The 16,182-nt window shown below is 37.1% G+C and overlaps 1 protein-coding gene across 8 annotated transcripts; it reads left to right on the top strand.

The window, feature by feature from the left end:
- Window positions 1-5,635: 5,635 nt before the first annotated feature.
- On the top strand, window positions 5,636-12,135 carry LOC103958443. 8 transcript variants are annotated; one of them, XM_048591480.1, is made up of 15 exons: window positions 5,636-5,773; window positions 6,948-7,041; window positions 7,127-7,611; window positions 7,773-7,963; window positions 8,780-9,073; window positions 9,187-9,402; window positions 9,500-9,592; window positions 9,866-10,117; window positions 10,221-10,280; window positions 10,361-10,453; window positions 10,621-10,692; window positions 10,952-10,989; window positions 11,396-11,464; window positions 11,563-11,628; window positions 11,718-12,135. In XM_048591480.1, the coding sequence occupies exons 4-14, from the start codon at window positions 7,871-7,873 to the stop codon at window positions 11,579-11,581; spliced, it is 1,299 nt and encodes a 432-aa protein (XP_048447437.1). In that variant the 5' UTR covers window positions 5,636-5,773; window positions 6,948-7,041; window positions 7,127-7,611; window positions 7,773-7,870; the 3' UTR covers window positions 11,582-11,628; window positions 11,718-12,135. The 8 variants fall into 8 exon arrangements, 4 of the variants coding, with proteins under 4 accessions (XP_048447437.1, XP_048447439.1, XP_048447436.1 ...); XR_007260903.1 differs by having other exon boundaries at window positions 10,952-11,464; window positions 11,718-11,732; XM_048591482.1 differs by lacking the exon at window positions 10,621-10,692.
- Window positions 12,136-16,182: the final 4,047 nt, after the last annotated feature.

The raw sequence follows: 16,182 nt of genomic DNA, 5'->3' as shown, positions 1-16,182 counted from the left end.
GAGCTTGATAAACGGGATTGGAAGCAACAGCAATGACGCTGATATTATCACACCAGAGACGAGGTGGCTGTAATGGAAGATATAAATCACGGAATAGATTGCGAAACCATGAGAGATGGGCAGAAGTATAGGCAAGTTGACGATACTCCGCCTCTGTGCTAGACCGTGACACTCCACGTTGCTTTTTCGAACTCCAGGAAATTAAATTATCGCCAAGAAATATGCAGTGACCGCCAGTGGAACGACGGTTATCAGGGTCGCCAGCGTAGTCAGCGTCAGCGAAGGCAGTTAAAGTGAGGGGACTGGGTTTGTAAATTAAGCCATGATCATGTGTGCCTTTCAAATACCGTAATATGCGTTTGACTGCAGCCCAATGTGCAGTTGTTGGAGAGTGCATGTACTGACATACTTGGTTGACAGCGTAAGCAATATCAGGACGGGTAAAGAGAAGGTATTGAAGGGCGCCCACAACACTGCGAAAAGAAGATCCATTGGAGAGAGGCTCACCATCATATAAACTCAAGCGTTTACCACTGGGAACTGGCGTTGAGATGGGCTTGGCATCAGCCATATTAGTTTTCTGTAGAAGCTCCAAAATGTACTTGGATTGAGTGAGATAGAAGGTAAAAGGCGTCCGGGAAACCTCCATCCCCAAGAAGTAATGTAAGGGCCCAAGATCTTTCATTGCAAAATGAGTACCAAGCTGCATGATAAACTGAGACAAGTGAGCATTTTTATTCCCTGTGATTAAAATGTCATCCACATAGATAAGAAGATAAATGATTGTTGAGCCATCAAAATAGGTGAAGAGAGACGAGTCAGCTTGGGAAGCAGTGAAGCCCAAGTCTTTTAGTTTCTGGGAAAAACATTGAAACCAAGCACGGGGTGCTTGTTTCAAACTGTATAGGGACCGTCGAAATCGACACACATGAGAGGGAAACTGTGGATCAATGAACCCTACAGGTTGGCGCATATAAACTTCCTTAGTCAAGGTGCCATGAAGGAAGGCATTTTGAACATCAAGCTGGCGGATAGGCCACTGAAAGTGAAGAGCAATAGAGAGAATGAGCCGAATGGTGGCATGGGTGACCACCGGACTGAAGGTTTCGCAGAAATCAATGCCTTCTTGCTGATGAAAGCCATTGGCAACTAGTCTAGCTTTAAAACGCTCGATGGAACCATCAGAGTTCTTTTTTATGTGATACACCCATTTATTTGGTAACACATTCATAGAAGACTTGTAGGGTACCAAAGTCCAAGTGCCGGTACGCTGTAAAGCGTTGAATTCATCTGCCATTGCTTGGCGCCATTGGGGAGACTTATTGGCCTGGGAGAAACATGTGGGCTCAACCAAAGTATTAGTAACAGTAGTGATGCAAGCATATCTGGGATTTGGTTTTCGAATTCCTTGTTAACCACGTGCGATCATGGGATGAGTGGATGGAACAGTGTGAGAAGTGGTGTTGGTAGGTTCAATATTCACGTGAGTAGTGGGAGTTGGTGGGTGAGAATGGGAGTCTGGGGTAGATGATGGAAGGATAGTATGGGAGGCCGGGGTAGGTAGCAGTAGGGAGTGGGGGAGAGAAGGGGTAGGGTGCAGGTGAGAGGGTGAGGTGGTGACAAGGGAAGGAGGGGTCCGTGGGGTCGAACGTGGTTGGGTGTAATGGAAGGTACCAATGGCCAGGACATGGTCCAACTGACTAGGTTTTGACAAGGTCGGAGTAGCAAGGTCTGTATATGGAAAACTCTTTTCATTGAAAATGACATGACGAGACAGAAAAGACTTGTCAGTGGTAGGATCATAACATTTATAACCTTGATAATTTAATGAGTATCCTAAGAAAATGCATTGTTTTGATCGAAACTTAAGTTTAGTATCAGTGTATGGACGTAAATAGGGAAAACAAGCACAACCAAATACTTTGAGAAAATCATACTGGGGTGATTTTGAAAACAGTTTTTGGAAAGGAGAGACGCCATTCAAGATTTTGGTGGGAAGACGATTAATGAGATAATTTGCAGTTTGAAAAGCGTCATCCCAGAAAGTGTGAGGAAGAGACGCATGAGCAAGTAAAGTTAAGCCAATTTCAACAAGATGACGATGTTTGCGTTATGCGAGACCGTTTTGCTCGGGATGATGAGGACAACTGAGTCTATGATGAATGCCATGGTGAGAGAAAAAGTGTTTAAAAGAGGAATTGACAAACTCTCCTCCACCATCAGATTGAAAAAATTTAATTTTGGTGTTGAACATATTTTCTGCAAGCTTTTTAAAATGAACAAAGGTTTGAAAAACATCAGATTTTAACTTTAAAGGATAGAGCCATGCATAACGAGAAAAGTCATCCACAAAAACAACATAATACTTGTAACCATTAATTGAATAAGAAGGAGAAATCCATACATCGGAATGTATTAATTTCAAAGGAAATGATGACTGGGAAGAAGATAAATTAAATGGCAACTTATGACTTTTGCCAAGGGGACAGGATGAACAAAAGTCGTAGGTTGCATTACCAGATAAAGGTAATTTATTTTGGGAAATTAGACGACGCAAAACAGAAATTGCAGGGTGACCTAACCTAGAATACCAAATAGCATCCGACACTCTAACACCAACAAATGCAGAGACTCCATGGTTGACCACAGAAGAACTTGAAAATGGATAAAAACCATTTTTACTCCGGCCTTGCAAAAGCATCTTCCCCATTTGAAGGTCCTAAACACGGTAGGAATTGGGATATAAGGTCAGTGAACAATGGTTGTCTTTGGTAAATTGATTGATGGAAATAACATTAGTAGAAGCATTAGGGCAGTGAAGGGTGTTGGGAAGGGTAAATGAGTGATTGGGTGTGTGAAGAAAAGAAGTTCCAACATGAGAAATGTGCAAACCTGATCCATCCACCACGCCATTAACATTGTCAGTGCCATTGTAGGGACGAGGATTCGAAACCTAATGCAAATCATTGGTGATATGTGCATTGGCTCCAGAGTCAAAAAACCAGTTTTGAATGCCAGAGGGAGAGGCAGATGCTGGAGACGGTGCAGCAGCAGCATAAGCTTGGAGACGTGGAGCAGGAACACGTCCTTCATAGGCCATATTAAGGCGATTGAAACAATCGATTGCAGAATGGTCGTGACGACGACATATTTGGCATTGGATACGGCCACCAAATTGGGTTGGAGAAGGAGGAGCACCAAGAACGCCATCATGGGGTTGTCGGGGTGGAAGAGCATGGTGGTCTTGGCCTTGAGGACGAGGAGAAAACTGGCCACGGCTGCCATTGAAGTGACCACGGGCTCCGCGAGGAGCATTGCGACCACGGGAAGGTCCTGAACGACCTCTTCCAGTAGCAAGGGCAGTGGGCCTATTTTCAAACATAGTATGAAGCTTTTGACGTCTCTCTGCACCAAGAAGAAGAGCCTCCAAGGCACTGTAAGTGATGGCCTCATCCCGTGCTTGTGCAGAAGCAACAGTACTTTCATAAGCAGGCCCAACATTATTTAAAATAATGGCAACAAGATCATAGTCAGTCACAGGAGAACCAGAGAGGGAGAGAGTGTCAGCAAGACAATTAATGCGATCAAGAAACTCAGCAATAGAGGAATCACCACGATGGGTATTCATAAGCTCACTACGCAATTGGATGAGGCGGCCAGTAGACTGAGAAGCATACCTGTCACGTAAGTAAGTCCATGCAGAAAGAGAACTGGTCTTACCAATAAGAGAGGCAAGAACTGTGGGATGAACCGAACTGTTGATCCAAGAGAAAACCATAGCATCGTGCTGAATCCATGCATCAAAGTCAGGATTGGTTTTATCAGTGAGTTGGCCGGCATCGTCCTTCAAGAAGGCAGGAGGACATGGGTTGGTTCCATCGACAAAAGACACCAGATTCCTGCTGCGAAGCAAGGGCAACATCTGGGCATGCCATAGGGGATAGTTGGTACGATCCAACTTGATAGTCAGAAAGTTGGAAGCATTTGGAAGAGAGAGATGGGAGGGACTTGAACTGGACGCCATGAGAGAGAAAAAAATAAAAAATAAAAAATAAAGCTTTTGGTCGTTAGACTGTCAGCTCTGAGATACCATGAAGGAAAACTAAAGGCAAAGGTATAGCAGGTTGATGAATTGTATAAACTCAACTCAATATCGAGTGAGTATTCATTCACTTCTTTATATAGAGTTACAAATGATAAGGTTGTTACACTTGATAAACATTTGAATCAGAAAGATAAATACAAACAGTTTGAATGAGATACAAACATAGTTGAGAGAGTTGTGCAGGTAATGGACTGTGTTGTTATGATCCTTTCGGTTGCAGATTGCAGCGGGAAGGTTGTGGTTGAATTGGTGGTGCTGACGTGGACCTTTCGTTAGGGTGTAGAGATTTATCCAAACTAGGTTTATCATACAATTTATTGAACATCTATCTCGGACTTCCAAGCTCACCAAACTGTTGGCAAAAAATGACCAAGTCTTCAAAAGAGTTGTACTTTCCTAATTAATTTTACCGCCTGGATCCCTTGCGCTCATCTCATCTGGATCTAAAGGCCTTGTCTTCTGCATTAGCTTCTACTTTGGACGAACCACCGACAGTTTCTCATCAGAAGATAAGGAAGTCTCATTTGAAGAGCTTTTGTTGGGAGAATGGCACGTTGCCGATTTCTATGCCCATGTGGTGCTGAAGCCGGTTGAAAACAATGGCTTAGGAGAAGGTACGACTATGGACTACGTGACATACTCAATTCTATTTAAGTCCCTACAAAAAACAGATATGTGACTACATACGATTGGGAGGACGAGGAGGACGTGGAGCATGAGGGCCTGGAGTACAGTAATGACCCCTTCATTCTCCAGAGTATCTGGATGAGTATTGCAAGATTTTGTCTCAAGTTTAATTTTTCGTCAACATGGTAAGACATCGTACGTATTATGAATATTCTTCTCATTCAGATTGTTTACGTGAGCTCTTGGTGGTTCATTCATTTGACCGTAGACTGCCACTTTTGATTCTGCAACATTTTCTTCATTAATTACTCCAAATTCTTTCATGGAATTTATTTATAAGATTTATAAGTTATAAAAATGATAAATAATCTCTACTAGTTAATAAAACACTCATTGTTAACCAAAATCTTATGAAATTACCAATTTAACCCTCCAATTAAAACAGAACATGAATAAGAAATATGGGACAGAAATGGAATTTCACACAACCAAATTTTGCTGTTTTTTTTTTAAAGCCTCACCTATATGTAATCCCACTAGTACATAACAGCATATTTACCACATCAATTCCATCACGGGCATCAACATCCCATGGTAGAAACTATTCAATTACCACGGTTATATGTGGCTCGTGGTAGATAACATTAATTCACCATGGTCAGATTCTGGCCCATTGTTAAAAGTGAATAATCTACAACGGTTTTTAATCCCATGATGGATTATCAAAACCACCACGCAATATGCTCGTTGTGGTTACTTCAAACGACCATACTGCCCTTTGAAAATTCACCACGCCATTTGCCCTGGTGGGTTTTTTTTATTTTTATTTTATTTTATTTTATTTTACTTTTTTAATATTTCGGAGGATATTAAAATCTAAAATCCCAATTATTTCCCTTCGCATGAAACCGGAAGAAAACCCTAAAAAGAAAACGTCAATCCTTTTATTTCTCCATCTCTTCCGTCTCCGGCCGGTCTCGGTTTGGTCGTCTCTTCGGTCATGTCTCCCTCAATCAATGGCAACCTCTCTACATCACTCAGGTTTCTTTTATCCTATATCTTTTGATTTCGTTTTCTTGTTCTGAATAAGCATTTAAATTATCATTGATCATCGAACTTGGAGATGTGTATGCATTCTTGTGGCTTACAACTCGCAAATTTCTCTTCCGGCGTTTCACTCTCTCACACATCCATCCAAAGGCACACATTTTTCACATCATCATCGTAAATATATAAATTTGAGTTGAGAAGTATGTTTTTACTGTTTTGTTCTTCCAATTCAATAAAAAGATTGTATTTCACGCCCCAAAATCAACCCCATGTTACGAGGATTGTGTCATGGAGCAGCACTTGCTGTTGAAATTAGGTTCCCTAACTGTGTGTTTTTACTGTTTTGTTCTTCCAATTCAATAAAAAGTTTGGATGTTGCAGCTACTGCTACATATATATAAAACAACATTCAAACTAGTAAAGAGAAGAATGAACTTCTATATATGTTATCAATGTAGTAATGAATAAATAGAGAATAAATGTATACAATTAATCTGTTCAGACCAAAAACAATGTACAATGTTTAAAGGCCAAACTGTATCATCAAAGTTGATCAACCTCTTCTTCCTTAAGTTTTGGTGTAATATTGGAAATTAGGTGTGCATAGTACAGCAGTGATCAAAGTAAGAAGGGGTGCCCTTAATATACATATATACACGCGCATATATATATATATATATATACATATATATATATATGTATATATATATGTATATATGTATGTATGTATGTATACAGCACGAACTAGTTATATACAAGGAAAAAAGATATGCAGTAGTAATACTTCGATCAATTGAAACTGCAAATTCGACTATACTAGTGTAAATGTTGTAAAGAAAATGCTTGTTCACTTTTTTTATATAATAGTTTCCTGCTAATTTACAGCAAATGAACTCTTTACTAATTCATAGAAAATGCATGTTCACTTTTTTTTTTTTAATTAAAATTGATTGCTAAGAAGATGGTTTCTATGTGTCTTGTTTGTATGAATCGTATGTACTAGCAAATGGTTTTGTGTATGTATTAATTTGATATTTGTAATTTAAGTGTTGATACAAGTTATACTTGAATAAATATACGTAATATGCGTATGTGTCTATATATATATATATATATCATATTTTAATATATTTTGCCATTAAGTTGTGAGTTGTGGTTATTTTAGGATTACTTTTTATTTGGAATTGAGAAGCATTGTTGGAAACGATCATTGTCAACTATCTGATTGCAATGGACAAAGATTGGCTAACATTTTCGAGGTATATTATCTGCCTCAATGAATTTCATTTTTGACATTGATAACTAGGGTCCGTTTAAAGTGATTAAGATTTATTTATAATACAGACCAACAACAGAATATAGAGAGGGTGCACAAAAGTTTGTACAAGTAGCTAAAGAATATGGAGGAAATCGAGATAAGATCATTTGCCCATGTATAATATGTCAAAACCAATGTTTTCAACAACCTGCGATTGTGTATGAACACTTGGTTATGAATGGAATAGATCCTTCATATACTACTTGGGTGTTCCATGGTGAACAAGAACCTATTCTTCAACAACATGACTATGCCAACATAACAGAAACATATCAAATGTATAGGGATGTCTTGGCTGAAGATGATGGAACTGGAAAAGCAAATTTGCTAATTGGAGATGAGAATTTCAAAGAAAAGGTTGAAGAAGCTGAAGCTCCTTTATATGAAGGTTGTACGAAGTAGACAAAGTTGTTAGCAACTGTAGTTTTATACAAGATTAAAGCTTCAAATGGTGCAACAGATAAGTTTTTTGACGAGCTCCTCCAAGCCCTAAAAGACATATTTCCGGAAGGTAATACACTTCCGAATTCAATGAATTCGACAAAGAAGTTACTTAAGGTGTTTGATTTAGGGTTCGAGAAAATAGATGCATGTGTAAATGATTGCTGCTTATTTTGGAAAGACTTTGAACAACTTGAGACATGTCCAAAGTGCGGTTCTTCACATTGGCAGGTTGGTAAACGTAATAATCACATTTACAAAGGAGTTTCTGCAAAGGTGTTGCGCTACTTTCCTATTATACCAAGATTTAAGCGAATAAAGATGATGACATGGCCAAAGACTTAATGTGGCACCATACCAACAAAAGTCAGGATGGTAAGATGCGACATCTAGTTGTGACCAATCCATTTCGAAGCCACAAGGTAATTCAAATATCTATAAGTATCATACCCTAAACAATTTTTATTGTAAGTTAATTACCAATTACTGTATAATTTGCACTCGGTTAGGAACCATGGATAGATTACCGCAATTTTCTTTAAGTTTTGAAAGGGTTTATTCACTAATTCTTCTTTTGGGTTATTTTGGATTTGGACTTTGCATTGGATGTCTTGGAGATGTTAATTTGGATTGGATTTGGATAATAATGTTAATATGTGTTGCTGGGCACAATCTATGCTTCAATACTCCCCTAATATGTGTTGCTGCAGTGCATCCTCAATTCTTGAAGACAGCTTCTGTGAGTGTAATATGTGCTGCTGCTGTGCATTGCAGTGCAGCGGCTGTAACCTTATTAAAAATGATGTATAAGAGAGTCCCAACCCATGCCCACCCCTAATCAGAGTCCCAATAAACTTTTAATTTTATGGCTATAACAGAGTCCCAATGATGATATAATTGTAAAATAATTATCATAATAAAAGTTAATATATTTTTTATTGGAAAGAAAACTTAATTAAAAACCCAAGAAGCAAAGAAACTGCCGTTCAAAGTTCCCACTAGTCGCGTGCAGTTATATTTGGTTATCCCCTCAATCCTTCTCTTCACGTTGTTTTTTTTTTTTACTAGGATGCAAAAGATTATTCACTGATCTCTCTCTATAAATTTGGTATGAATTGAGTGGTCTTGTAGTTGCATTTGGTTACCCAGCGAAATCTTTCTCTTTAACTTCGTTTTTTCTTCTAGGACAGAAAACATTCCTTTGTTAATCTCTCTACGAATTTGGTTTCAATTTTTAGGTGTCTATGGATTTTGAAGGTTTGCCAGACAGTGACGAGATGCACTCAAGTGATGATGTGAATGAAGCAAAAAAGAGAAAGGGAAGAGGTCCAACAATGTTGGATTATAATGCTGTGTTAAAGGCCAAACAAATTGGTGTTCAATTCAATGACAAAGGACAACATTTTGGTGCGGGATCAGCGAGTTTGAGTTCGTTGGCAGGGATCCTTGCAAGACAACTAATACCAGTAACTTACGCAAGTTGGGATGAGGTTCCTACAATTTTGAAAGATAAATTATGGGCTGCTATGAAGGTAAAATTTATAACTGAAGCTGTGCTCTTATTTCCTAACTATTTTGTTCTTCTATAATACATATAAAAAATCAATATCTTTTTTATGTTAATAAAGATTCATGGTTAATGCAGCAAAAATACAATTTGGCACCTTGTCGTAAGAAGATAATATTAATACAAATGTCTGGGTGTTGGCGTACATACCAAGCCACATTGACAAAACAAATAAGATCCCTTCATGATGGTCCTGATGCAATGGAACAAATGCAACTCTTGAAGCCTGATAATGTTGAGAAACAAGCTGATTGGGACAAATTTGTTAAACATCGATGCTCTCCTGAGTTTGCTGTAAGCTTGTTTGTATTAAATTTTAAATTATTGATTAGGTTTTCAATGCATGGATGTTGGTTAAATGAAGTTTCTTGTTATCTATTTTTCTTGTTAGGCAATTAGTGAGAAGTTCAAAAAGTTGAAATCATTCCATACTCTCCCTCATGTGATGAGTCGTAAAGGATATGCACGCTTGGAGGACGAGCTGGTATGAACATTTGTATATCTTTTAATTTCATTTCAGTGACAACACACTTATACCGAGTTTAAATTATGGATTAATTAATAGAGAACAAAGGCACACCTGAGGAGGATTTAAATAGAGTCAATCTTTGGATAGCTGCTCGTACAAGAAAAAATGGTCAACCTGTAAATGAGATAGTGTTAAAGAAAATGGTATGAAGCTTCAGTTTGAAATTATCCTTGTGTTATTTTTTATTCATTTTTCTTTTAATCTTGCAAATGATTTTTAATTGTATAGGATGACATTAAGTTGGCTAATGAAATGCCAACAACAGACAATGGTTCTATAAAAGGTGATGCCTTATCACAAGCACTTGGACCTGAACATCGAGGTCGACCTCGAGGAGGTGGTTATGGGGTTACACCTTCTAGATATGATGCCCAAACATATGCCAGCATGAGTAATCGAGAGCTTAGAGACCGACTACAAAACGTCGAAGGAAAATTGCGGGAAGTGTTTGATTTTGTGTTGGCTAAACAACAAAATGAGGTAATTATATGTGCAACTTTGTATATACTTATAAAAATGATAAAAGATTTACGGCATATAGCTGCAGGGAAATATATTCTAACTTCTAATCATATCTCTGTAGGGAAATGGTAAAGAAACTAATACCAATGATGCAATTCAAGTCTCCACAAATAGGCCCCAGGTAAAAATGTTTCAAAAGTAAATATTGGTATTTTGTTGAATCTGAAACTGATCAACTTCTATTTCTTACGTATTCACTAGTCGCAGGGAAGCAGTATAGATCTCCAAAGAACTAAGAATGGTGTAAAACAGGTTCCCAATTCCAGTTACCAGGTTTCCAGATCATCTCCCCAGGTATGAAACTGATTTTGTTTAACTTGTCTCGATGTCTTCATCATTAGATAGAAAGAAAATAATGAACATGTTCACTTTCAGGCTTAGTTAGTCTATGCAGCTAATAGTTTATTTGCATCTATCTTGTTATCAGTTGTTTCATTTGATTTTGATTATTTGCATTTATCTTACAATGTAATAAGAAAAGTGCACTAGAGGCTAACAATGGTTCTAGACACTCTTCAAAAGCTAGTTCTCAGGTACATATATGATCCCAAGTATAGCATGGTGGAATTTATATTTTTTATATAAGTAAACCAAACTTAGCTTCTTCTATGTTTGATTGTCTCAAAGAGTTAGTACATGTCATATGCCCCATTAGATGTTTATAAACCAAGTAGAGCTTATGACTTGGGAAACCAAGTAAACCAAGTAGAGCTTATGACTTGGGAAAGTTTGACGAGGATGCTTACATGTCATATACCCCATTAGACGTTTATAAACTTGATGATTGTGCAGGTGATGAAGATGAAGGTTATGTTCGGGCAAATTGTGAGGTCATTCCTGTGTATAACTAGACTATTATTGAATGAAAACATTTTTCACGAATTTCTCTACCTTTTTCTGGATCTCTTCTTAGGAAAACTGATATTTTTTGTAAGATGTACGCATGTTTGTGACTCTGTAAGATGTATGTGTATGGTTGTTTTTTTTCTTCAAATCAGAATTAAATGAAAATGAAAAACTTCTCACCATAAAGTCCCCAGCATGTATTGTTCCCATCTCCACCAACTGATCATTCTCTAATCCCAGTTGTTTCACTATGTATTCTTTTGCTCGGCCAATTTCCTTCTTTGTTATTAGTTAATTAGATTATTTTTATTTTGTGAGGCCATTTCTATGTACAGATATACTAGGACATAGCAGATGTTGATAATTAGATTGTTTTTGTTTTGTTATTAGATACAATGTGATAGAAGTGCACGAGAAGCTGACGATGCTTCTAGACAAGCTTCCAATGCTAGTTCCCAGGTATACGAGAACAAGTACTAACTAGTTAGTTTATGAAACTTATGAGATTTTGATATAAACTGATCGAATTTTGTGTCTTCCATGTTTGGTTGTCACAGAGAAGTAGTCCAAACATAGAAAGAGACAGCATAAAGAGAAAAGAAGGTTCTAAAGCCACTTCTCAGGTAGTAACACACGCTTAATAATAGTTGTTAAATAATTTGATAACTTAATCATTTAAAATTGATGTTCTTATTTGATTTCTTTATGCTAGTTACAACCTGTTGGTATTTTACGAGGGTCTTCATGCAAGTTACTAAATTAGCTCAGAAATGGACAAGTTGTTGCAACTGGAGAAATAGAATCAACAAATCTTGAGGCGAAAGTTCATCACATGGTGCTTGGTCCTGATTGCTGGAAGGTTTGGGTAACTGTTGTCAGAGTGGAGAATGTATCTTTGTACCGCCCTACAAGTGAATTTCGTGTCCTGGAGAATGCTATATCTAGTACAATTGCGTGGCCATCGAAGTACGTCCGAGTTGGAGAGTAATTTTAGTTCGTACTTAGACTAGAAAATGGTACTTTGGCACTACATGGATAGTACTTTATGACTTCCATTGTTTATGTATTCATTAGGCACTACATGGATACTACTTTATGACTTCTGTTGTTTATGTATTCATTTGGAAACTCAAGTATTTTTACATTATGTTATAATATTATCAAGTATTTTTTATGTAGTTATTTTTTTTTGGTAATATATATTTGTTAAATAATTTTTTTTTAATTTTGGAAAATAATTTATAACGGGCATTAGCTGTGGTCAATTAGTAATCGACAACGATCATAGTACGTGGTGTTAGATCTCAATCTACCACGGTTACAATCCGTGGTTATATTGCATTTAACAACGGGCATATCTTGTGGTAAAAACTAAGACTTTTTATCACATCTAGAATACCAACGGGCATAGTGTCCGTGGTGGATTGTAATTTATCACGGGCATTCACCGTGATAGATGAGCTTTTTTCGTCTACTGTCCTAACATATCTCTAATTAAAATAAAAAATAAAATAAAAAAACTTTTCATTCCCACATTCTCTATTACTCTCTTCCTCTCCCCTTCTATTTCAAAAACAAAAATAAAAATTTTTTCTCACACTTTGTGTGTGCCCAGATGCTAGTTAAAATTAATATAACATCATAATAGTAATAAAATAAATATTAATATTAATAAAATATATATATATATTTAATAGGTAAATTACAATATAAACAATATAGATTAAAAATAAATACAATAAATAAAAAGAATTAGTCTCATAATGATTTAATTTAAACGAATATTAAATTGAATTTGTTTGACTTTAATTTGAAGCCAAATTTTCTTTGGTTTTTTGATATAGATAAGAATTCTTAATTGATTATCCAACTACATTAATGAATAAAATTACTATTATATCCTATTATACATAGCTAAAAGAAAATGTTTGAATAGAAAAAATATGGGCATTAAAGTAATTTTGCACAAACAATCTTTTTTTTTTACTTTTTTCCTTCCCTTACCCACATGTAATCATAGTTTTACTCCTTCACTTTTTCTCTCCCACTTCCTACTTTTACCTTTTCCCTTTTCCCTTTTTTTTTTAATATATATATATATTTTTATTCAATTTCTTTTTAAAATTGTCATCTAACTATATAAATAAAGAGAGAAGACCAGTTTGGTGAAGCATTCAGAAATACCAAGAAAGCCCCTTTCCCTCACGTCCATACACCCACCCCTCTCTCTGTGTGAATCGCGGTTATAATTTTTGTGTTTGTAGGGTTTTGTTGCGAAGCCGGAGACTTTACCAGATGAAATGGTTAATTTGATGGTGTAGCATTGCACTATTCATGGCGTAAGTGCTCTGACTTATAGGGCACTATTAATTTAACTGTTTTTATGTATTCTTTTTTAATTTTTTTTTCTGGTAAATTTTCACTCAAAACTAAATTAAGGTTAAAGTACTATGATGACATCCAGGGGGCGCGAGAGCACTCCTATGATAGGTGACCCACTGGGAAGTTCTCGTGTGAGTTCCCAGAAACAAAACTGTGAGGGCGTAGTCGGGGCCCAAAGCGGACAATATCGTGCTACGGTGGTGGAGCGGGCCCAAGATGTGGTGGACCCCGCACCGGGATGTGAAAATTTGGTATCAGAGTCTAACCCTGGCCGTGGTGTGCTGACGAGGACGTCGGGCCCCTAAGGGGGGTGGATTGTAAGATCCCACATCGCCCAGGGGAGTGATCCTTATATGTATATTCCCATCCCTACCTAGCACGAGGCCTTTTAAGAGCTCACTGGCTTCAAAGTTCATTAGAACTTCGAAGTTAAGCGAGTAGCGCGGGAAAGCACTCCCATAATGGGTGATCCACTGGGAAGTTCTCATGTGAGTTCCCAGAAACAAAACCATGAAGGCGTAATCGGGGCCCAAAGCGGATAATATCGTGCGACGGTGATGGAGGGGGCTCAGGATGTGGTGGACCCTAGGCCGGGATATGACACATATCATCAATGTACAATTGGATGATCGAAAGGGAATCACTTTTTGTCTTCTTTGAGTTCAGTGTGTGGTTTCAATTTATTCCAAATAAAGAGTTCAACAAAATCAACCATAAAGATTGGTGAAGATCTGATATTTCGGAAAAAATTCTTCTCCGAAAATCAAATAATCCATCGGGTTATTAATTCATATTTTCAATTTCTGTTCTCTTCCCATTTATACATCTTTTTCAATTGTGTATGAATTATTTGCTTTGATGACTCATAATTAGATTTGCGTTCATATTCAATTGTGTTTTTTAATACATGATTTTTTAACAGGAGTGCCTAATACCTTGAATAATATCACAAATTTCCCCTTTTTGGTTGTTGGTGTTCTGGGTTTTGTGCTCTGTGTGCAAGGTGTCTTTTCAGCAGGTATAACAGTTTCTTGATTATTCATCGTAATTTTGTCTGTTGCATTGCATCAATGGAGTTTTGATTTATAGTCATTATAATTCTCTAACTTGAATAATATTATTTTGTTGTAAATAATGTTTTCATACTATTTATCTGATAGTTTGTTAACCCACATCAAATCCCAGAGAGCAAAGCGTGGGGGGGACAAAGCCCCTTTTAAAACCCGTCATTTTAAACAAGGTTTGATATATATATATATCTCACTTTTTTTCATCCATCCTTTTTTATCTACTTGTTCCCTTAATATCTATGCAGATTATCCTCTAATTGGTAAACATAATTTAATTATTATTTAATTTATCCTTTCACATCTACTAATTTTACCAGTCTAATGCTTGATTTCTTTTTGTTAATTTAATTGCGTTCTCATAGATTACACAATTGATTTCATTGCTTATTGAAAAATTTGTTGGAGACAGATTTTGATTTTCCTTTGATTATCTCAAGTAATAATGCAAATTCTGACCGGAACAAACATGGGTTTCTTTTTTCCTGTAAGAATATGATTTCGGGTTAAGAAGACAAGGCCAAAGATATTATGTGATTATTTGAAATAGAATGGTTTTTGCAGGAAGTCTGAATGTCTATTGTGGCTACAGGAATCAAAAGCGAGTGAAAGGTAAAAGCTTTTCTCTCCCAAGCATTCATCACCAGCAATTACAGCCAGAGCCAGGTATAGGGTTTACGGTATATCTCTCCTCTTGCTTTCCTTCTATGATTTTTCTGTCCAAATTTCTCTGAGAAAGTTAGGGTTTTGGTATCCATTCTTGGATTAGATTTGTAGATATTCCTATGGATCTCACTTTTCTTTTATTTAATAGCATAATCTTGCTCTTGGTATTTTAACTTTGCTTTCTTTGCCCTAAACCCTAAGCCCCGTCCTTTCTAAAAAAAAAAAGAGGGGGGCGAAGCGCCTGTTTGAAGTGGCGAAGGCCTATGCTAAAGTGAGAAAGAAAGTACGTTAAGGTTACGAAGTCACTTAGTCGAACTATAAAGAAAGGGAGGCTAAGGTTACGAAGTAAGGTTGGCTGGTTAAGGAAAGCTCTGTTAAAGATTGCAAGAATCAAGGATGAAGATTTGGTCATATAGCAGCTGTATAGGAAAGTATCATTGTAATATTTAGTTTCTGTTCTTGTAAGTCAACTTATTCTTACCTATTTTAGCATGCACTCATGTATATAAGTGTGTGTTGTAAACCTCATTAAGAGATCAATATAGAAAACCTAATTGGATTTTCTACATGGTACCGGAGCACTAATCTTGGGACCAAAGAAAATAACAAACCCTAGCCGCCTATCATGGCAGAGAACGATGACAAACTCAAGCCCTCTGGTTCAACAGAGGGAACCACGTTTGACGTTAATCACTCTTATTACTTGCATCATTCCGATCAGCCGGGAATGATGCTCATTTCTCAGCCGCTCACTCCAGACAACTACAACACTTGGAGTAGGGCGATGATCGGTGCATTGAAAGCCAAAAACAAACTTAGTTTTGTTGATGGAACCTTCAAGAAACCAAAACAAAAGGTTGGTGCAGCAAACTTGCATCAGTGGGATCGATGTAACAGCCTGGTTAAAACATGGTTGGTAAATTCAATATCACCAGAACTTCAATCAAGCGTCATTTACTATGACCTTGCATACCAAGTTTGGGAAGACTTGAAAGAACGGTTTTCTCAAACAAACAATATGCAATTATACCATATTGAAAGTGCAATTCATGATTGTGTCCA

This window comes from the organism of the source record quoted next, unplaced genomic scaffold (assembly GCF_019419815.1).
Source record: "Pyrus x bretschneideri cultivar Hongxiangsu unplaced genomic scaffold, Pyrus_bretschneideri_v1 Contig34, whole genome shotgun sequence".
Classification (NCBI taxonomy): Eukaryota; Viridiplantae; Streptophyta; class Magnoliopsida; order Rosales; family Rosaceae; genus Pyrus; species Pyrus x bretschneideri.
Note: the sequence above shows the minus strand (reverse complement) of the source record. Positions and strands in the feature narration are given on the sequence as shown.

Excerpts from the sequence above, each read along its gene's own strand:
- LOC103958443 (XM_048591479.1), top strand. The coding sequence starts at position 7,871 with ATGGCCAAAGACTTAATGTGGCACCATACCAACAAAAGTCAGGATGGT. Across the intron at positions 10,281-10,360 it reads TCTCCACAAATAGGCCCCAG|TCGCAGGGAAGCAGTATAGA; the intron begins GTAAAAATGTTT and ends CGTATTCACTAG. Across the intron at positions 11,629-11,717 it reads GTTCTAAAGCCACTTCTCAG|TTACAACCTGTTGGTATTTT; the intron begins GTAGTAACACAC and ends TCTTTATGCTAG.